General features: G+C 41.6%; 1 protein-coding gene across 4 annotated transcripts; it reads right to left on the minus strand.

The window, feature by feature from the left end:
- Window positions 1–692: 692 nt before the first annotated feature.
- Window positions 693–22,073, minus strand: BRD7 (bromodomain containing 7). 4 transcript variants are annotated; one of them, XM_083626047.1, is made up of 17 exons: window positions 21,792–22,073; window positions 18,360–18,568; window positions 17,516–17,645; window positions 16,533–16,590; window positions 15,076–15,220; window positions 13,496–13,606; window positions 12,516–12,694; window positions 11,327–11,450; window positions 11,007–11,082; window positions 10,123–10,236; window positions 6,941–7,073; window positions 5,449–5,560; window positions 3,712–3,774; window positions 2,732–2,846; window positions 2,490–2,633; window positions 1,277–1,420; window positions 693–878 (listed from the first exon to the last, which is right to left on the minus strand). In XM_083626047.1, the coding sequence occupies exons 1-17, from the start codon at window positions 21,838–21,840 to the stop codon at window positions 811–813; spliced, it is 1,974 nt and encodes a 657-aa protein (XP_083482173.1). In that variant the 5' UTR covers window positions 21,841–22,073; the 3' UTR covers window positions 693–810. The 4 variants fall into 4 exon arrangements, with proteins under 4 accessions (XP_083482173.1, XP_083482174.1, XP_083482172.1 ...); XM_083626048.1 differs by having other exon boundaries at window positions 10,123–10,230; window positions 21,792–22,006; XM_083626046.1 differs by having other exon boundaries at window positions 693–875; window positions 10,123–10,230; window positions 21,792–21,957.
- Window positions 22,074–22,092: the final 19 nt, after the last annotated feature.

Here is a 22,092-nt window from a genome sequence, read left to right on the forward strand (position 1 = left end):
TTTAGGATGCGTTTGTTGCCTAATTGCTCTTCGTTTGTATCATTTTAAATTCTTTAAGAAGTGCATTTCAAAAAAGTAAATATTTCATTCTTGCTTTGTGTGATCACTTTCCCCAGGCTGTTATAATGAAAGAGCAATGTTACATGAAGCACCTCTTGCCCTCCATTTGACTGTCAACAAAGGAAAGACATTGTGCTGCCTGAGGGGAAAAAACAAACCCCAAAGCAGGCCTCTTTGCTAGTTTCTTTTCTTATGTTGCCAGTTTGCTTTTGGAGTATGTTCAAGGGAAAGCAGTCAGCTGTTGGGCTGCTGCCCTGTGTACATCTCTAGATGGATTCTGCTGAATGTGAGTAAACTCAATAAGGCATTGTTATGTCTGATGTGATGTGAAAACTTGTCTAGGGTGACTCAATTTAAATTGAACATTGTTGCCCACAGCAGCCATTTCCAGTGGCCATGATAAGCTTTTCTTTTGCTTCGTCATGTGACTTCCTGTAATAATAAATGCTCCATTTTAAATGTCAAATTTGAGGCTTTCTAGCCCATTGTCACCTCAGTCCTGTATGACTCAAGTAATGCCTGCAGAATGGAGGCAGCAACAAGATTTGTGTGAATGTAAAACTCTGCAACTTGCTTCATTCTGCACTGCATTCAAGAAGCATCTCTTAGATCTGTCAGGAAAATAGAACTGGTTTGGTTTTAAAGTTTTTATTAAGAATTCAAATATAACACAAGTATACAAAGTGCCCATGCATGCACTGGGACAAATCTTTAAAAAAGAAAGACTTAAAACCATTTAAATATGAAGCATCATGTACCACCAACTGGTTCACATTCATTTCCACTGAGAACAGGAGCTTTTGGAGGTTCCTCTGCTTCTGGGGAGGAAAAAGCATTAACAGCTTATTACTTTGCTTGTTTTGGCTAAGGAAACAGGTGGAGGTATATTAGCTTCTCTCTATTTAGACAGACAACGGTGTGAATCTGCTTCAGAATTAACAAGCTGCTCTCACTACAGGGAAGGGGAAATCTCAAGCCAAAAATGTGCCAAAGTCAGATTTAGGCACATCTTCCAGCTCTAACTAGTCCAACGTGATAGGGTCAACACAGAAGTCAGACTTTCTCACTGTTTATTTCTTCTGTGGGTTAAGTACCTCTTAAGTGCTAGTTTACAGAATATGGTTACTGTAGTTACTCCATGTGGTGAGCAACTCATGAACCACATCCAGGACAACCAATCTATGGGGACCTGCTGAAATGCACTGTGGTTACTCACCATCTGTTAAGTCAACAAAGCTGTCCATGGCATCTGGTAAAGGAACTGAAATCCCCATCGCTTTACGGATGCCATATGTGCTCACAATATCTCCTGGAGCCACTTGTTGTGCAAGCTCTTTTAGATTACTTGTCACTCTCTCCGCTGGAAAAGTTAACAGTAAAACATTGGTATGACTTTATAAGGTTTATCTAAAGTCTGTTAATTGCCCCCCAACAGCCTAAAAATGCAGGGTTTTGTCATATAAAACTAGTTTGCACACATTGGTTTTCCATGACATGTAAAGTGGGGCAGAGTTAATGATTTACGATGAATCACTCACCTATCTGTGCCATTTTCTCTATGGGAACAAACCATGGTCACTGGCTTAGTACAATATCCTAGTCAAAGGTCATCATCATAATTTTTTATATGCCACCCATATGACTGGGTTGCCCCAGCCACTCTGGGTGGCTCCCAACAAAATATTAAAAACACAATAAAACATCAGCCATTAAAAGTTTCCCTGAACAGGGTTGGCATCAGATGGGAGAGCGTTCTACTGAGAAGGTCCTAATTTGCTTCACTCCATACAAACCACAATCCCTGGTTTTGACATATCACTAAGCCCCCAGGAATTGTGGTTAGGGGGCCAGTGCTCTAGCACAGAGGAGCAAAGCAGGCACAATCACCTCATGCACAGTAAGCCATGCAGCCCTCCAGACGATATAACAATAGGAACAATAAGGAAGTGAAATGCACTACCTTGTTTCCCATTGCTGCGTTTCTAAGAACGCAATGCTAGATGTATTTTACTTACGTTGTGGCTACTGTATCTAACCTGCTCTGTGCACTAGCTGCAGAGTCTTTGCTGGCCCTGCCCTGTCCATCATGACTTCAGATAGTGGAGGCAGGGGAAGATTACTTTCATCTAGCTTTCCACCCTTGGCCCCTCTGCCTGCAGCAGCCAGCCAGGCACAAAGGAATCCCCTTCAGCTTGCAGTAACTAGCATTTCAATCCCCGCCAGCAACCACACATCTTCCACTCTTCTATGCCATCCAGGAAGGTGATGTCCCTATATTGTCGTGGCAATGCTGCTCCATTTGATAAATGTGGTTACCAAGACAACCAGCATCCATTTTAAAGAAGTTACTAGCAGGGCAGAGGTTAGACTAAAGAACCAGGACGTGTCTAAAATTTAAAGGTTTCACGTGCCAGCAGCACCACACTCACCCAAGTGCATCTCTTTGTAAGATGGGCCCAAAAGGCAGATCATGTTCGGAGGTGGCTTCGTACTTAGTCGTTCATTCTGAGCGTCTTGAAGCTCCCGAAGCAATTTTGTGGTTTCATCAAGTTTTTTCTGGAAGACCTCTGCTTCTGTTCAATTGAAAGTGAAGTTTTGGGCAGACATCAGCTGGGCTGGAATGTGCCAAGAGGCCTTGCAAAGCAACAACTGCACAGCTCATGCCACTCACCTTCTGAGTCAAACTCCTCCATAGGCATTCCAAAATTGGTTACTGCTCTCAGTGCTGTCAGCCTCTCCTTACTAAGAGAGGAGTCAAACCTACTGGGTAGAGCCGTTTCCAGAATCTGTAGATGGCAAACAAATGCAGGTTCTTAAAAATCAAGCAAACCCCAAATTTATATAAAATATTTGAACCAAGCAGTGCATTTGTGGTGACTCTCAACCTTTTCTTCAGATCAAAAATAGGCATCAGGGAATGGGGAATGTGTGGCCCTCCAGATGTCCATTGGGCATGCTGGCTGGGGCTGTTGTAGCCTAACAGCTGGAGGGCCACATATTCCCCATCCCTGCTATATACTAAGTGGGATTGTTTAAACCACTATAATTGGTTCTCTATTCCCTCAAGCGCAGACTTAGAACTACTCCAATATCAGCTGGTAAACTAATATCTGGGACTATGTTCCATCTTCAACATTTACAACAAAAGAGAGGCAATTAAACCATTCTGCAGAATCTCATCCATTTGCCAATGAGTCAGATGAGGATGCCTTAGTAATACATTTATACCTGAACACCTCCTTCATCAAATGTCTCCTGTTTACAACAGTTATGTTGAACAGGCAGCAGCAACTATCTTGCACAACAGCATGAATTTGTGAGGGCTTAGCTTTCAAAGTAATAAGGAGTTAAAACAGGTTTCTTTATAATAGTACAAGCTGTGGCTGGAGAATACAGATGACTGCAATTAAAATCTGACCATGGCACAACAATAAGTTGAACTTTACATAACTTGATTTTAATGCTATGAATGAAAGGTCGCAACACAGAGTTGGAAGTTTATCTCCAATGCTGCACAGTAAAGAGCAAGTCAGCTGTTCCGATTTTATGTAGAAGTACATAAAATTTGGCACTTGAAACAAATTATTCTAACTGGCTTGCATGAGAACCTTTCACTGCCTAGAGGCTCAATCAAATTCAGAAGAGTATCACCTCCACATCCTTGCTTGTAGCAGACTTTTCACACAGACATTCAGCTTCTTCTGCTGGCTGCAACTGGAAAAGGATAAAGTTTTCAAGCTGCTCAACCCCTTCAACTGGTTAAAGGTAAAGGGTAAAGGGACCCATGACCATTAGGTCTAGTCGTGGCCGACTCTGGGGTTGTGGCGCTCATCTCACTTTATTGGCCGAGGGAGCCGGTGTACAGCTTCTGGGTCATGTGGCCAGCATGACTAAGCCGCTTCTGGCAAACCAGAGCAGCGCACGGAAACACTGTTTACCTTCCCGCCGGAGCGGTACCTATTTATCTACTTGCACTTTGGTGTGCTTTCGAACTGCTAGTTTGGCAGGAGCAGGGACTGAGCAACCGGAGCTCACCCTGTCGAGGGGATTTGAACCCCTGACCTTCTGATTGGCAAGTCCTAGGCTCTGTGGTTTAACCCACAGCGCCACCTCTGATTTCAAACACTCCATGGTGGGTGCCTTCCAGATGTTGGTTATATTTGCTTGAAGTGGACAGTGAGGGCTTCTCCTATGTAATCCCAGGCTTTTCATATTACCACAGTGATATAGGAAGGAGTAATACTGCTGTGGGTCCCCATGATACTGAAGGGACATAAAAATCTGACCTAAAGCTGATGGGTTTTAAGCAGCCTGTGCACATGATTGCAGGCTTAGCTTATAACACACACACATCTTATCAAGCTAGTTTTCTGCTAATTAACCCCATTACAGGGAATAAATTTCTCAGTGAAAACTTCACAGTGGGATCCAGGTGAGTTAAATGCTCTTATATAAAAACATAGTTTGAAATATTTCTAAAGGTATGCCTTTCCTCCAACATGCTTTCTCAAGGAGAACTAGTACCTGGTCTCATAAGTAATATCTGTCATGTAGATTCTTTTTGTAGTCCAGGGTAATTGTCCCCATGTCTATGGACTCCTTAATGCCATGATTTCCACTCCACCATTTACACTTTGGGAGTAGCCAAAGTGTAGTTCGACAACATTGGGAGGGCAACTCTCATCAGCCTCAGCTTGTAGGGTGAACAGTTAAGGATAATGAGAGTTGTAGTGTGGAGGACACTACCGTATTTTTCGCCCTATAGGACGCACTTTTTCCCCTCCAAAAATAAAGGGGAAATCTGGGTGCGTCCTATGGGGCGAATGCAGGCTTTCACTGAAGCTTGGAGAGCGAGAGGGGTCGGTGCGCACCGACCCCTCTTGCTCTCCAGGCTTCAGGAACACATCCGCAGCCTAGGCAGCCCTGCGGGGGTTCCCGCAGGGCTGTCTAGGCTGTGGATAGCAGCCTGCTTCCCGGAGCGCCGGGCGTGCTGAAAGCAGAGTCCCCGGTGTTTCGGGAACACATCCGCAGCCTAGGCAGCCCTGCGGGAGTTCCCCGCAGGGCTCCCCATGCTGTGGATAGCAGCCTGCCGCCCGGCGCGAAGGGCGCCCTGAAGCAGAGCGCCCCGCACGCCGGACAGACATGGGCCAGCCCCACAAGCTTGGGGGACAGCAAGGAGGTGCAGCGCCGCCATCCCGCTGTTCCTCGACCTGGTTCGGTTTCCCCAACCTGGTTTTGGGGGGGAAATAAAGGAATTTTTTCCCCTTTATTTCCCTCCCCCCCAAAAAAACCTAGGTGCATCCTATGGGACGGAGCGTCCTATGGGACGAAAAATACGGTACATATTGCTTCTCCCTGATACAGATGCTCACACACAAGCAGTCTCACCTTTTCAAGTTCTCTGAGTGAGAGAGAATGCCTTCCTTGGGTCAAAACATCCAACAAACTGTCCGCCATTACATATGGGTAGTCTTGAGATTTTGCCAGGAACTCATTGATGCTGAAGATAAAAGCAACAAAATTGCATGCCAATTAGTTTACAAGAAACAATCTTACAAATAAAAATAAAATCACTACTTACCTTTGAGGTTTTGTTTTGTTCTCTCTTTAAAAAAAAGTTTTATAATATCAGAACCACTAGGGATGTTAACTGGTGATTTCTCTTAAGTTTATAGATTTTCCCTTTCTTGGATATGTTTTTAAATTCACATCTGTATTGGGATGCAGACATGCATTATTATCCACAGGCTCGTAACTTGTGTAAATTTGCAGTGCTAGTTATCACTGACGTTTCCTAGAAATAGTAAAAACTGGAGCTATGTATGTTCAGTGCAAAAGGTGGTATTCTAATCAGTCTGTGTACCCTGTGCTTCATTTGGTGGGTGCAGGAGGGAGGCTGATAGCAAAGGGAATTGTATGTGCGGTGGTGGGGGAGAGGAGAACATTACACCCTAATGTACGCTATCTTGAATTTGTCTTGGAAAAGCCAAGGTGCAACCAGGATAAAGCAACACTAAGCAAGCTTTCTACAAATATGGGGTTCAGGGGTGCCAACTTAAATAAAATATTGGGGGAGGGCCAGGTAAGCCCCGCCCCACATAATTGATCACATGATGTTGTGCAGACACACCAGTTGGATGGCAATGCCCATCAACTTTGGGGGAACCCAGCCGCCTCAAATATTTCATTGAGGGGGGAGCAAAGCCCCTTTGGCCCTTAGGAGTTGGTTCCTATGACGTGGTTACACCTAACGTGCCAAATACCACTCCAGCAGGTGCCCAACCCCAGCGCTCATTCCTCCATCTCGCACAAAAAACCTGGAGAACTCAGTTGGTTAGAGAATGACAGTGATGATGCCATGCTTGCAGGTTTGATCCCTGTATGGGACAGCTGCATATTCCTGCATTGCATGGGGTTGGACTAGATGATCCTCAGGGTCCCTTCCAACTCTATGAATCTATGAACCAGTCAGGAAAGCTGAGACACAAGAAGAGATCCATCCAACTGAGACCCCCAAGGGAAACTTATGTGCGTAGAAAAAGCATCTCTCAGAATCATACCACAATTTAGATTTTTATTTGTATTAGGACAAAGGTTGTAATGGATGGGATGTAAAAATCGAAATACTAAGAACTCATTAGCTTCCCTGTTGAGTTAGTGTTATTCCAGGAAAACCCGCACATCAACTAGTCAAAAATAAAGAATACAAAAGCTGCAGTCAAGTTCCATTCTCTTGCTAGTGCCAATGCCAGTAGCAGGAAAAGAAGCACTCCCCCCCCCGCCCACCTGCCAATATGTGAACCTGCCAATATGTGAACATTCCTAAAAGAGGTTTTTAATTCAAAGTCATCAGGATAAAGACAAAAATAAGCCTACTTACTTAAAATTCCCTTGATTAGAATCTTCCCCATAGGTGGAATAGATTAAATCAGAATCATCCTTGCTGATATTTGCAAATGTGGAGTCATAAGCTGGAGCATAAGAGGTAAAGGGCCCGTAGTTCAAGTACATCACTAATGAAAAATAACAGCCGGAATTAATATTCTCACATGTGTTAAACTGAATGTCCCTTTTAACAACAGATTTGCTCTTCACGGGTGTTTACTGTTTGTTGGAAGAAGAGGTACAGCTTCTCGATTTAAAGCTAACAGCACTTTAAATCTATTGCACCTAGTCTGGCCAGAGTAAAGAAAGCCTCTTTGGGCTCCGAGAACCCAGTTCCACGAGTGCCAAGAAATTACTGTTGCTTCAATTACACCTGTCCTAGTGCCAGGCAACCAGAGATGTTAATACTTGGGCTGGGGGTGCCTCCTCTCCCCACCGCCAGTCACCATTTCTTCCAACAGAAAATTGTAAATGCTGGGGAAACACTGAAAGAACTAAATATTTCTTTCAGAATGAATGAAATGCTTTTTCAGAGGTGGTTTTATTCATTCAAAGGCCATGTTCACAAGGATTTTGACTTAATAAACTATACTGTGCAAGAGCTGGAGGCTAGCAGAATTGCTGCTTCATTCCCACCTTTACACAAGTTGCTAATCAAACCAGGAAGGGGATCGTTTCACACGGCATCTGAATCCGAGACTATGCTTTGATTCTCCCTAGCAACCCAGGCTCACTAGCCAGCCTTAAGCTAGAGTTTGCTGTTTGCTTATTAAACCTGGCTTGTTAGGGAGAAGCAAAGCCCTAACAAACACAACAAACTAAGAGCACAGAATGCATAATTCAGGGGTAGCCAATGAGGTGTCCTCCAGATACTACAACTCCTACCAGCCCCAGTCAACATGTTCAGAGATGATGGGATCTGTAGTCCAACAGTATCCTGACATGGGTAAAGAATATGCCTAGTATTGCCATAATTCTAACCAATCCCCTCCAACTAGGTTGTGCAAGTCTTGTGTCTGAACCTATCCACTTTTACCTTGCACAACTAGGTTGCTGAATTCATACCACACCAGAGCCACTGGTTTATTAAAACTGGCATTTCTATTAATTGCTTGTCAACCCAGATTCAACCAGCATCCATGCCCAAAGAAAACTGCTTTTGCAAATCCAAATTGGTTTAACAGGTACATATGTGGCTATATGCAGTGCCCCAATATTGAAATAAGAGTCTGAAAATATTATTATGCCACACAGTGTAGATATCTTAAAAGCCTCAAGTCATATTTTCAACTCTTGAATGAATCAAGTGATATGAATTTCTGTGATTCAGTTTGTGTTTTGTCTCAAGAATGAATACATCAGCAAAGAGAAAAGACTGTGGATACAGAGCGAGATCCAACATTGCATCAGCAGATGTGAGGGGACTTCCCCTTCCTCTCCCCCCCCATGAAGCTCCCCATCTTGCTCCAGAGGGTCCCCCAACATCCTGCAAATCCCTGATTTGCAGGGAGTTGCAAAGGGGAGGAGAGAGCTGCATTTGGACAAGTGGGATACCGCAACTGGGTATCACCCAGATTCAGCTTTGATCTATGTTAGCTGATCAGATTAGCTGAGTTTTAAGGACTAAACTAATAATGTGAAAAGCTTTTAATTGTTCTGATGATGGATACAAATCCCATATATTTTCAGCGATCAAACAGTCTAGTGCATATACTGTTAAAAGCTTTTGAGCTTTTCTAGCAGCTGCCAAAGCATATGATGTGATCGTTCAACAAAACTTCTGTTTCGGCAAGCTAGCAACAATTCGGTTTTCTGCTGACTGGACCGACAACTCTTGCCAAGTAGTAAATGAGCAAAATATTTAGCTCTAATCTCTTTTGTTTTTTATAGCCCAAGTCATACAATAGATTCTCCTCTACTTATGCAAAATCTCCTTTTTATATGGGGTTTTTAGTACATCAACCACAAACAACTGCAGAAGGCACTAGGTGATATAAAGAGATCTGATATATAGCCTTCAATATTTATGAGAGGAAAAACCACCTAGAAGCTAAGTTCACATTGGTTGTCTCTTACACAAATCATGTTGCACAATTACGCTGTTCACGCTGTTTAAACAGCTCAACAACTTTGACCTGAACCCCTAAAAAATGGGGCTTTCCTCCTCCCTAAAAAAAGCTGAACAACTTTGACCTGAACCCTCCAAAAGGGGGTAGATCACTACAGTACAGGAACGAAACTGCTAAAATTGCTCAGGCTGCCAATGCCATAAATTCTGCTTCGAATCTCTTAGGCAGGCTGGTATCCTCTACAGACCAAATTACAACAACAAAAACTAATAATTGTTAAAAGCATAAACCTGTTCTTAGTTGTCCCACAGAATTGAAACAATCTGTAGTTTAAACGAGGGCCTGCTATTTTAGGACTAGGCTGTACTATATGTGACTATACTTGCAAACATGTTGGTATGTAATATTATTTATTCATTTCATAAAATTTATACACTGCCTGATTTTAAAAGAAACCTCGAAGCAGTTTGCAAAAAGATAAAACAATAAAATTAAGAAAACCACAACCATACTTAAAAACATCCAAAAGCTAAAATGCTAAAACAGATTAAATTTACCTCAACTTTCGAAGCATCTAGGTAGGCTTGTCTGAACAATAACGTTTTAAGCAGGTGCAAAAAAAAAGAGCATAGTAAAGGCGCCTGCTTGATTTCAAGAGGCAGGGAGTTCCAAACTGCAGGTGCTGTCACACTAAATGTAAGAGTTCTGTGGGTATTCTGTGGCACCTGTAGTAATTGGGCCACCTTTTAGAAAAATTCTCAAAAGGCTGTTTACAATAGTGCACAGTTAAGCAAACCTCTAACTTTCATACTTTATTTCAGCTTTAATTCCCAGTGCTCATTTCCTCTAGGAAAGAAGAAGGGTGTGCCTGGGCAGAAGCAGCTGCAGCCTGTTGAGGAGAGTGCTGGCTGTTTCCACCTGTGGCTACTCAAAGAGGTTATCTGTCTGCTCCACCCTTCCAGATAACATATAAGTATGCCTAGACATAGTTAAATGTGGCAAGGGCTACAGGGCACTCAGTCAGTGGTTCATAGCTGACCTGAGTAATTTCTGCCAGCCTTGTTGCATTCAAGGGCACCACTAAGCATAAATTAGAATTAACACTTACCAGGAGTAACTTTGTTTCTTTTGTCTTCTTTGAACCCTTGTAACGTATTTACACCTGACTGCAGTCTTCCAGCTGTGACACCCAACTTTGCAGAGCCATGTCCAATTTCTACCACTCAAGAGATGAACAAAAAGAAAGTTATAGGACTTAAGTTAGCCACATGCACACAACATCTCCCTTCTGAGTATTTACTAGGTTTTTCTAAAGCCTTTGTGAGCATAAACACTGAAAAATAGTCCCTTAAAAACACCTTTGTCCTGGATTCAACTATAAGTCATAAAAATGCACTAAGGAAGAAAAAGGTAGTTGTAATAACGACCCTAAAACAGAAATGTCCACGCTAATCTATTTTTATTTACTTAATTGAGCAGATGAAGGCAGGGAACTGAATTTGGGACCTTATGCATAGAAATTATTAAGCTATATTGCAAGGATGGGAAACCTGAGACCCTTCAGATGGCTCAGGACTACAACTCCATTCATCCCTGAGTTCTGGGCATACTGGATGGGAAGTCAAGCAACATCTGGGCAGGCACAGGTCCCCCATCTTTGCTAGATAAGGAATCATGCTTCTGGAAGGCAATCGTTTAAAAATGCAATGGACTATTCCAATATGTTAGGTCATTATTCCCTAAATCAAACAGCATTCTCATGAAAGACATCCCATTCTGACTGTCTCTGGGCTAAGTGTTCAAACAGGGACCATTTAAGCAGGGACCAGAAGCAGCCAGATGCTCAGTGGGAATTCTAAGGAAAGCTAGCACGGGAGGAATGTGGGACAGCCTCAAGAGACTTCCTCTGCACCTCTACTAAGTGTAGAAATCCATCAGTAATACACACCACCAAGGGGAAAGGTTTTTAAAATTACTCAGTGCAAGCATTACCCCCTGTGTTATTTTCTGCTGGATTAAGAAGTCCCAGGGTGGTTGTGCCATCAGGTTTTCTTCTTTCAAACTCACACTGAAATAAAGATCAAGCCATTAAAATGTGTCTTTTGTGCACAGCCTACAAAGCTAGGATGACAGAGTCATACATAATTTAGCAGGCTGTTTTGTTTATTGCTTCAATGAATGAATATTATAAGACTTTAGATTTGTAATCACATCAATCATTGAAACATCAAATGAAAGGGATTGAAACATATTTAACTTATGTTATGGTGTTCTAGATAATGAGCATCATCCATATCCTTTTCTCAGTTTACCTGAGCATTAGCAGGTCTTTTTGTTAACTTTCCTCCTGATTCTCTGATGATATGTTCAATCAGTTCTTGCTCCCTCTCTAAATTACTATTCCTTATTTTTTCTTCAAGTAGCTCTTTCTCTTTCCTAGAAAACAAACATACATTAAAAAGAGACAACCCCCCCAAACTATATACATTATTGTACCCCTTCATAGTATATAAGATAGCAAAAAAAGAGTTTAATACCACCAAATCTAAAACTTTGTTTTAGAATATGTGCAGTCAATAACTGGTAAATTCCAAGAAGTTCTTCATCAGTTTAAAATAAAGTGGCACATTTGCCAGTGAAGGTGGAATTCATTTGCCAGTAATTTGCTTCCTTCGTTGTGCATGTCATCATCCTTGAGTCTGAAAGTATGATTTCAAGCAGAAGGGACTGTATCCAATGTTGTTTGTTCTCTGAACAGTCCCACTGAAATTACAGGACATGACTAATATAGGTCCATTAATTTCAATGGCTTTGTTTTGAGTAAAACTTAGCTGGATACAACCCAATGTTTCTGAAATTTGTCTTATACAACAGGACAACATAATCTGAACCTGAAGTTTTACCGGAGTGCAAATAAGTACCAAAAAAGAAGAAGAAACAAGTCCATTCTGTAATAGGATAGTTTTCATTATATTAAATTGCATCTCGCTATTGTGTTTACTATTGTAATTTCTACTATAAATGTTGCCCACTGGCAGTTCTAGCAAACACTTGCTGCCTCTCCAGCTCTAGGATTGGCTGAGGATTGATTGGCAGTTGTGTGGTAAAGGCACCCAAACATGGTCAATCTAGCAACTCCTACCAACTGGCCTTTTCCCTGCTCTGAAGCTGGAAAGGCAAGTGGGTGAGTGCCAGTGCCAGAAGATTCTGTGCACCTTTTCCTTCAGAAAAAAATGTGGGTGGTGGAGGAATAGGACTGGTGACTATGATCTTTGGCTAAGGCTACCCAAAAATGGGAGATCCCTATAGATGCCTCTGTACAGAGGTGTTCCATGTAGCCATCATGGCTAAGTGCTACTGACAGACCAGTCTTCTTCCATGTATTTGTTTAATCCCTATTCAGAGCTACTGGAGATAGTTGCTTTCAATGCAGCCTGGGGCTGCTTGCTCCTAATTTTGCTGAAATGAAAGAAATATGTAAGCCCTTTGCAGAGTAATTACTTCTTGAGTTCTTTGCTAGGTGTTTTAAAGGCTCTGAGGTCTATGTCCATGGAGTCTGCATCTTTCCCAAAGCCATCATCATCTTCACCTGACTGGAGACCTGTTTTATCTTTATGCTTCCTGCTCTTCTGAAGGTCTGCCATGAAGTCAATGCTTTGTTTCAAACTCTGGATTCTTTCCTAAGGAAACAAACCATGCAGGTTTAAAACTTCATACTGTATGTGAGTCCCCCATTTTAAAACTGCCTAATCATTAAGTGCTTTTCTTTCAGTTACAAGGGGTCTTCAGAGGGGGGAAGAGGGCTGCAAAGCTGTCACAGAACCCTTGCAGAGTCTGCAGTCTTTTCCCCCAAACTGAAGGTCCACATTCTAAAAGCAGTTGTACTAGCAGTGCTTTTTCCCCAGGGAGAACTCACAGGAACTCAGTTCCAGCACCTCTCAGGTGGGCACCATTGCCATTCTAAAAGAATGAAGGAGGTGTTCATGGTGAGTTCTGGCATCTCTTTTTCTAGAATAGCAGCACTGTGTGCTAGCAATGGAAGGAGATGGGGAGAAAAGCCTACCACAAGCTATCAGTTCAGATTCCTGTTGAGTGTGCTCTGTTCTTCCCCCATCTGCCACTGGGTAGGTAAGAGGTGAAAAGAAAAAATGGGGTGTAGGGAAGTAAGTCCCACTGAGTTCAGAAGACTTAGTCCCTAATACATGTGTTTAGGATTGCAGCCGTAGTGATCCTTGGAAGAAAGATCAAGCAAGTAGGTAGGGTTCCAATACAAATAAATTACAAACAATCTAATTTTAAGTTATAACTATTCTTGGAGAGATAAAGAAGAAAGAACTACTTATTGAATTCACCCAATGACTTAGCCTTTAGCTAGAAGAGAATGGCCTCTTCTCTATTAAACACAAATGGAAATATGATGAAACCGTACACAAGCCAACAAAACTCTAATACCTCTTGAATTATTTCCTTAAATCAGTTACCTGGCTGAGTATTTTCATTCCTGAATGCAAGAGTTTTTTAGCAGCCTTGTAATAAATGGTCTCTGGTTTGTTATAGACCATAGCGTTAGTACACATCAGTTTGAAGTTCTCCTGTATCAACAGAAGAAGACAGACACATAAGTAGGAACTTACAGGAATGTTTCCTAGAAAATATATCTGCCCCTTTATGTATGGAAATTTGTAGTGTGGACAAGATGGCAGGTGCTAGTAATTGAGAACATAAGCACTTTTTGTTCTGCCTGGCTAAAAAAAGTATCTTCATAATATGGAGAATAAAGGAATAATGCATCGTAATACAGGTGCAAGTTAGTCTATACAGTTTATTAGTAGGATTTCCAAGTTCCAACCTAGCAACAACGCTTGTGTGCACACACAGGCGTAGACAGCACTGCTGTGTGCGCACATGCAGATAGGAAGCATTGCTACTCCATGGTTCTATCTTACTCCACTGTTCTAATAGTCTCTCTCCTGACCCACTTCTAACTACAGCACTACTGCAGGTAGAAAAAAAGGACAGGCTAAGAAATCATTGCACTAGCTGGCAGAAGAGGCACCAGGCCTGCATTCTCTGTCACTTCGAAGCTCTTAAGAGTGACAGGCTGAGTCTCTGGTTGGGATTTGGTATCCTTTTACTTAGATATTAGTTTGCAAAACACTAGGCCAGCAGTTGATGTGTGTTAAAGATGACAGATTTGATCTGAGACCAAAGATGCTTATGACAGACATCTGACTTTACACTTTTCATATTAATGTGCTGATAAAGGCAATGCTCAATGCAGACAGTACTCCCAAGAGATCAGAGGGCTCTTTTTGTCAGGATGACAACAGTAATAAGGGAATCACACGTGCTTTTCTTTAAAATGTGCAAATAAAAAGATACAAGGTTGGGGCAGGCATTTTTAAATATAGTGCACGAAAGAGGCAAATTGCGTTTTTTAAAATTTCCAAAACATTTTTTTTGGGGGGGTGAGAGTCAATATACACAATATTTGTTTCAGTAATGCAATTGTATTACATTCTGGAAGAACACAAGGGATTCTTACTACTGTCCTGTGTGCTAAAGCTTCTTTCCTACATTTCTCAAGAAAACAACAAGAACACAAACATATTTACATGCTTCTGTGATTTAAGTAGTTCTCTTAAACACGGAAAAACCTCAACCTTATTAGTTCAATGGTGAAGAGTCACTTAATTATGGCTATAAGTATTTGTTACTCTGATGCACTAATGACCAGGTTCATTTCACATCCTTGTTTTAAAAGATCAAGTACTTCTGCTGTTCAGTCTTTTCTCCTTGACACACACACACAAAATTTCCAACACCCTGGAACATGAAAAATGTCTCTTGAAAACATTCACAAAGACTTTCTCTAAAGAAAGCAAATGAACAACTCTGAAAGCCAGATGCGCCAATTTTTTATTCTATGTGTTCATAAACTATGAAAGTGCAGCCCCAAAATGAATAAAATATTGAAAAAACCTGCACAATGCAATTGCTAGTACCAGCAAGTGTCAACGTCTAATCCCCCCTCTGCAGTTAAAATATAAATTAAAAGCACCTTTAGTTCTTCTATGGACTGGTAACCATTGTTCTTGATCTTCTCTTTCATGGTACTAAAATCCATTGGGCGTTTAATGATCATGGAGTAGCCAGGAGCAATAAAGTCAGTCACAGGAAATGAAAAGAAAGCATTTGGATCCTTTCTGTTAAGAAATGAAAAGAAGAGCCCTTTATGTTTCATTTCTATAACAAAGAACAGACAGAGCTTAGTATTAAATAGGAGAGAAGACTCCAACTTGAAAGAAACCACAGAACTGAACTGAAACAAGAGAGCTTTTGCCCTAATAATACAATCTTGCATTTCTTTAAAGTTGTAGAGGTGCTGCCTGGAAGCAGTCTCACCCTCCCTTTTTATTTTATTTTATTTTATTACTTTTGATGGGATTTTATTTTTAAAGCATGTTTGACATTTCTAAACCAAACCACAGGTGCCACATTCTGTCTCTCCTTAGAACACCAAAATGGATTATAATATCAATGGCAGGGAAAGCAATTCTATTTTACAAGGCCATTGAATGCTTGCAAAATCTTACTCTCACCTTCAATTGAAGGGTCCTGTTTAAGACTGGCAGCATTCTCAAAACCCCAAGCAGTGTTAATACATAGAGCAAAGCCTTCAAACATCAATAGTCCAAGCCTCACCAAGTGTAAGTTAAAACTAAGAGAGAAATCATCAAATCCTCATTCTGGTCCACATGGGTATGCAAGATACCTAAAAGCTACAAAAGATGAGTTGTCCAAGCCAGTCACGAATCATACATATAACAACTGCACTGACTGAGAAGACTGCCACTAGCTTTTGGCTAAATCCACAAGCAAGAATAGGCCTGGAATCGTCAAAATTAATTTGACCTTCCTCTAGTAACTACTGCTTACTTCCACCCTTTCCCTGATAAACTCCTGTTTAAAAAAATGTTTTTGCCCTCATGGAGCAATGCTTCATATAATCTGTAGTCAAGTTACATGAACACTAAGTTCAGATGGGTTAAGCAAGAGTATACTTCAGACAGATTTCTCCTATTAGGAGACCCTAATGCCCTCTGAAGAAAGAAAAACTTGGACCACAAACCAAGATCCTAAAAAAGCTAGAGGATATTCCATGACTACTCCAGAGTAAGCAATTTTTGAAACACAACCCATTTATCAGTAACTTTCTAGAACCACTTCAATAAAGATTTAACGATTAAAAGTGAAAACCATTATTAAAGGAAGATGATGCAGGAACTATGCATCATCAACACTAAAAGAACTTGGGTTCAACATGCATTAGCTTGGCAGGTTTTACAGTTGTTGACAGCAATAGCAACACAAATGCATGTAGAAAGAAAGAAAGAAAAAGAAAGAACGAAAGATCCAGCTCAGAAAAATTAACACATTGGTTAGACAGCATTTTCTAATCTTTAGCAATTTCTACTAGCAGTATCAGAAATGCTCAGAGTCTTGACAAGAACTCACCTTTGCAGTTGCCTCACAAGTTGGTTCAATGCTTCTTGAAGTGGCGTCTGTTCCACTTCTAGGACAAAAAGATGAAAGAAAAATATTAACTAGAGTGCATGCGCGCACACACACACAACACCTAAGAAATGCTAAATAGAAAATGCTATATTTTCAAATGAAGTACTGCTGTGCAAGGTAATAAACACATCAAGAGTTGCTTTCTCCTGTTAACACTTTTTCTGTGCATGAGGTTCCATAAGCTGGTTAGCTCTCTCAATTGCTCTGACAGGAAGGACTATGCACACTACAAAGAAATTAGACCTTTTCCATTGGTGGTGCGCTCCCCAATTCTAGTTCTGCCTATGCCGTAGCAAGGGGGTTGTTTCAGAGCTGCTGCTTCAATCACCTTTGGAACTTCTGCCTTTCTCCCTTCTTCAGCTTAGCTAGCTGAGGTGGAAAGTGAGCCAGTCTTTTTAACTCTGGCCATACCTGCTCAGCAGGGAGGCTCAATGGCCAAAGACAGGTGTGTGCCTCACTATCACCCTGTCATCAAGAGAATAAGGCCACAGAAGTGTCCCATCCAGCTATGGGATGCACTTGCCATAACTCTTTGGACCAGGTTTGTTGGATATTCCTGACTGTTTCAAGTTTCTCATCTCATAATTTCAAACATACATTTATTTTAATTTTATAGTGGCGCATGAAGCATTTCAACCTATTAAGAAACCTCCCACAATTTGAAAGCAAACTTCAGTTTTTCAGATTTTGGCCAATTACATGTTAGTAACGGAGAGAACTAATAGCTACAGTGTTGCTGCTATTTCAGATTTATTTTGAGACTGATCTTAATTTTTTTTTTAACTTTCAGGATTCATATTCCCCGCTTTCCTCTTCAACAACAAAGCACATAAGGTGGCCAACGTCATAAACTGAGAAGCAAGGCAGAACAAATTAACTTACCTAACAGCGTAAAAAGAAAAAAACAAACAGCTTTTTCTTACCTTCTTGTTTTGCCAAACTGCTTGCCAATGGTTTTTCAGGTGGCAAGTCTAGCCTTAGAGGAGTCTGACATTTCAGTTCTCTTTCTCCTTCACTTTCACCCCGGTCCCTATCTCGCTTCTTTTTATCATCCTGTGGACATAAAATATAAGCAAAACTGTTGAGAAGAAGTATCCATACCAGTGGTTGGAAATCTGATTACAATTTGTTTACTCAGTGAGGAAATTCATTGTAAGTATACTAAAGGTACACAACGAACATTACAAATATGTTCTTTATGTGCTGTCTCCACCTACTGGAAGACACACTAAGTCAGGACAAGCTTATTAACATTTAAAGGATGTGTTCCATAGGAAGCTGCCTTATACCAGATCACCCTGTTGCCCATCTAGCCCAGTACTGTCTAGCTTGACCAGAAATGGTTCTCCAGGGTCTTAGGCGTACAGTCTTTCCCATTACCTGGTCCTTTTAAAATTGAATACCGAACAGGGGGCCTTCTGCATGCAAAGGAGGTGATTTATCTTTGAGGTATGGGATAAATTTGCACAAGTGGAAAGCTGCACATGCAATTCTGCTTGTGCAAGGTGCCTTTACCCATTGTTTTAATTCCACAATCCCAACTCAGCCCTTTATGCCACGTCCCAAGTCTTTCCAAAGGATTGAGGAGGACTATCCTAAAGACCAACCTTCACCAACCTGGTGCCCACCATAAGTTTTGGACTACAACTCTCATCAGCTCCAGCCCAAACATTTGGAGGACACCAGGTTGGAGAGGCCTGCCAAAGACAATCTATCACAAGGAAAAGATTTACGTTAAAAAAACAAAACAACTGCTCTGAAAGCTACCTTTCCTTTTCTCTTTCTTTTTTCCTTTTCTTCTCCGGGAACTTGCTTTTCTGCTTTTTTCCTCTTCTTCCTTTTCTTGTCTTTGTGTTTTTCATGGTCATTTTTGTCTTCATATAGGGCTGAATCATGTACTGAGCTCTGAGTGGAAAGTTCCGTGACTTCATTTCCTCCCACCTTTAAAACCAGCTTTAAGGGCTTTTCTACATATTCTAGGAAAAGCACAGGAAATAGACCTGGTTTAAGTATTACAAATAAACTTGCACTACATACCCTAATAGGCTAACCAACTTCAGGTTACAAAAGTTTTTAACAATTAAACTGATGAATATGTAGCCAAGAATATATAGCTAAGATATATATATATAGAACACAAAATATTGACATAAGGGTTATTTTAATGGTGTCAGTTAGTTACTAGAAAAAAATGTATCTTTCTTTGTATAGCCAGCCAATTTACATGCAACCACTGAGCTTCATGTAGACCTTAGCTCCATTAATATCTGAATGCCACAGAGCAGCTTTGTACTTGGTTTTTGCAATACTACAATGAACGAACTAGTCAGAGACAGAAAGGTTATAACATAGCATTTAAGAATATACTGTAGTGCCAAGTCTTGAAGCTTTTGTTCAGCATTCATACAGAACATGGATGAGAGCCTTTGGGCCCCCCAATGTTATTCGGACTCCAAGCGCCCATCAGCTCTAGATGATGGGAGATTTAATCTAGAAAAATTTGGAAGGCTGCAGGTTCCTCATCCCTGATACAAAGTATTTCAAGTGCTCAAATCACTTCACAAAACAATGGTCCAGTTCATGCATAAAAAGGTAAAGGTACTCCTGACCGTTAGGTCCAGTTGTGGACGAGACTGGGGTTGTGTGCTCATCTCGCTCTATAGGTCGAGGGAGCCGGCGTTTGTCCACAGACAGCTTCCAGGTCATGTGGCCAGCATGACTAAGCCGCTTCTGGTGAACCAGAGCAGCGCATGGAAATGTCATTCACCTTTCCGCCGGAGCACTACCTATTTATCTACTTGCACTGGCATGCTTTCAAACTGCTAGGTTGGCAGGAGCAAGGACCGAGCAATGGAAGTTCACCCCGTTGCAGGGATTCTGTGGTGGTCCAGTTCACATATAGCAACAAGCTAAACCATGGGTTTGTATGAATGAGCAATTGTGCGAGTTCCTGGAGAGATTGCTGAGGTTCCTTTGCAGCTCCTGTGCTGCTGCACTGCTGTGAGCTAAGTTATGATATGACTTTGTGTTATGCCAGAACCCAGGCTTGTGGTTGTGTGCCCCAGGCATACCACAGATATTAAGCCATAGGAAAAACTTCAGCCACAGCTCGTGGTTTTCTCTGAGGTGAAATAAATCTTGAGCACAGTTCAGACAAACAAAATCAAACCATTGCTGAGCTCACAGCAGCAGGAGGACCAGAGAAGGAGCAAATGGCTGCAATCCTTTCTCTGAGAAACAGGGTATTTGCTTGTTTGTAATAAACCATGGTCAGCCCTGATGTTTTACATGCCACCAAGGTCATTATTTCAGCAATTTTTTAAAAAGATAAAATATTAATATTCCCACACTACAGAACAGCCACTATAACCGAGATAAACATTTTGGAGTGATGGACATTCCCCTCCCCCATGCCAATAATTTTTCCTAGAAAGTGAAGATAGAAATTGTCTTTAAAATTAGGGAAATTTCATAGGAAAGAAGAAGTAGGTTGTAGCCTAGTTCATGGTTCTGCCTTTTCTTACAGTGACATAATGGCATTTCCAGCAAATTTGGGAATGAACTGAGATCATTTCATGCATTGGCTGTGTTCACATATCACACTAAACTATGGTCCAGCATGATGCATGTGAGAAGGAACAAGTCACAATCAGTCTCTCTCTTCATCCCATGTGGCCAAGGGGAATTAAAGCTTTTTTTTTTTTTTTGCTTTATCTGAACCATGGCTTGTCACTGTGTCTGTAATGACAATCTGCAGTAAATATTTTTAAAATTATTTTTGATACAATCAGCAAAATTTAAAATCAAATACTAAATTATACATTTGGATAGGCTTGTTGCAACAACATTTTTAGTAGGCATCAAGGAGTGTAGCAAGAGTGCCTGCTTAATGTTAATAGGCAATACATTTCAAAGCATAGGTGCTGTTGTGCTGAAAGACAAACTCCTAATAAATGGAGAACAGTTATTATATGGCACTTGTAGAGGTGCAAGCTCTGCCAACTGAAGCAGTCCAGTAAGCACATATGGGGCAAGGTGATCCTTCAAGTTAAATGGCCCATTAACTATAGCTAGTTTAAAACAAGACAACTTCAAAAGGTTTCTGGAGCTGGCTTAAAATATATATATATATATCCATAGTTAATTGTAAGTGCAGTTCCCAGTTCAACTGACACAAGAGCTAGGACAGTCTGTCATTTTCTATGGGTGGCCAAGATTAACAGCTATCTTTGAGAGAAGGTATTGCACTTTTTCACTGTCTTTGTATTTTAGATATCCTGCGGGTTGCTCCTCCCTTTTTATGCTGTCACTGTTATGAGAATCTGTATTTTATTATGTAATTCTTAAGTTTTATAACTGTATTTACAGAATCACTTCAATTTTAATATTGCATAAATATCATATTATGTACTGTGCCATAAGCTCAAAACCAGATCAAAATACATGGTCAACATTCTACATATCCGGGTAGGCCGAATGTTTCTTCCTTTTATAAAAATTATGCACCCCTTGATTGCAAAAACAACAAGCCAATCCTCAAAGCTGTTTACAAAGACAAGTGTGCCGCTTGATGTCAGCAGGCAGGGAGTTCCAATGGTCAGGGCACCACCCACACTTGAAAAGAATCATTTCCTACAAGTGGGACATTATGTGGCACCGGCAGTGGCGCCAGACCCACAGATCGAAACGGTGGGAGTGGGTGTATATTGGGGCACAATTAATTCAATTAATTAACTGTCTGATTAATTAATACTTGCAGGAACAGGGTGCGGGGGACCCTCAGGTGCCCATGAGAGTCTCCACAGCACATACCTTTCTTCTACCTGACCTACCTCACAGGGTTGTTGTGTGGCTTTAATGAGGAAGGCGAGAGAACCATGTATACGCCACCTTGAGCTCATGGGAAGGGGGGATACAAATGCAATAAAAAAGATATAGATATCCCACACCAACCCACAGGAGGAAGCCCCTTCCCCCTAAAAATCCCCCTCAGAATCCGGTTCCCTCACAGAACGACTCCCGCCCCGATCTATGGCTTCGAAGTGGAGGACCACAAACACACCATACATACATATATATATATATATATATATACACACACACACACACACACACACACACACACACACACACCACACAACCCACCGCCCCCTCATTATCAACCTATTTAGCAGCCCCGGGAGGAAGGAGGGGCGGCACCTTCATACGGGTATTTCTCCCCCCTGTGCTTCTTGTGCTTCTTGCCCATGGCCCGAACGCAGACGCCGCCGCCGCAGAGACGCTCCTTCCCTCTTTCCGCCAAGTCTCGCCCTCCTCCCGCCGCGCTTCGTTTATTCTCGTGAGAGGAAGGAAGGCCGAGCACAAAGCGGAGGGAGAGGGGAGCACAGATATAGAAATAAATGGAAGAGTAGCCTAACGCCTTGTCCGGGTGAGCAGCTTCCGCGCTCGCTTTGGCAGCCGTCTCTCTTCTCCCCGCATCCCGACCCCTGCGGAGGAAGAG

Source organism: Podarcis filfolensis (genome assembly GCF_964270895.1).
Source record: "Podarcis filfolensis genome assembly, chromosome: 8".
Classification (NCBI taxonomy): domain Eukaryota; kingdom Metazoa; phylum Chordata; class Lepidosauria; order Squamata; family Lacertidae; genus Podarcis; species Podarcis filfolensis.

Excerpts from the sequence above, each read along its gene's own strand:
- BRD7 (XM_083626047.1), bottom strand. The coding sequence starts at position 21,840 with ATGGGCAAGAAGCACAAGAAGCACAGGGGGGAGAAATACCCGTATGAA. Across the intron at positions 12,695-13,495 it reads GAATGAAAATACTCAGCCAG|GAAAGAATCCAGAGTTTGAA; the intron begins GTAACTGATTTA and ends TTGTTTCCTTAG. Across the intron at positions 11,083-11,326 it reads AAAGACCTGCTAATGCTCAG|TGTGAGTTTGAAAGAAGAAA; the intron begins GTAAACTGAGAA and ends TCTTTATTTCAG.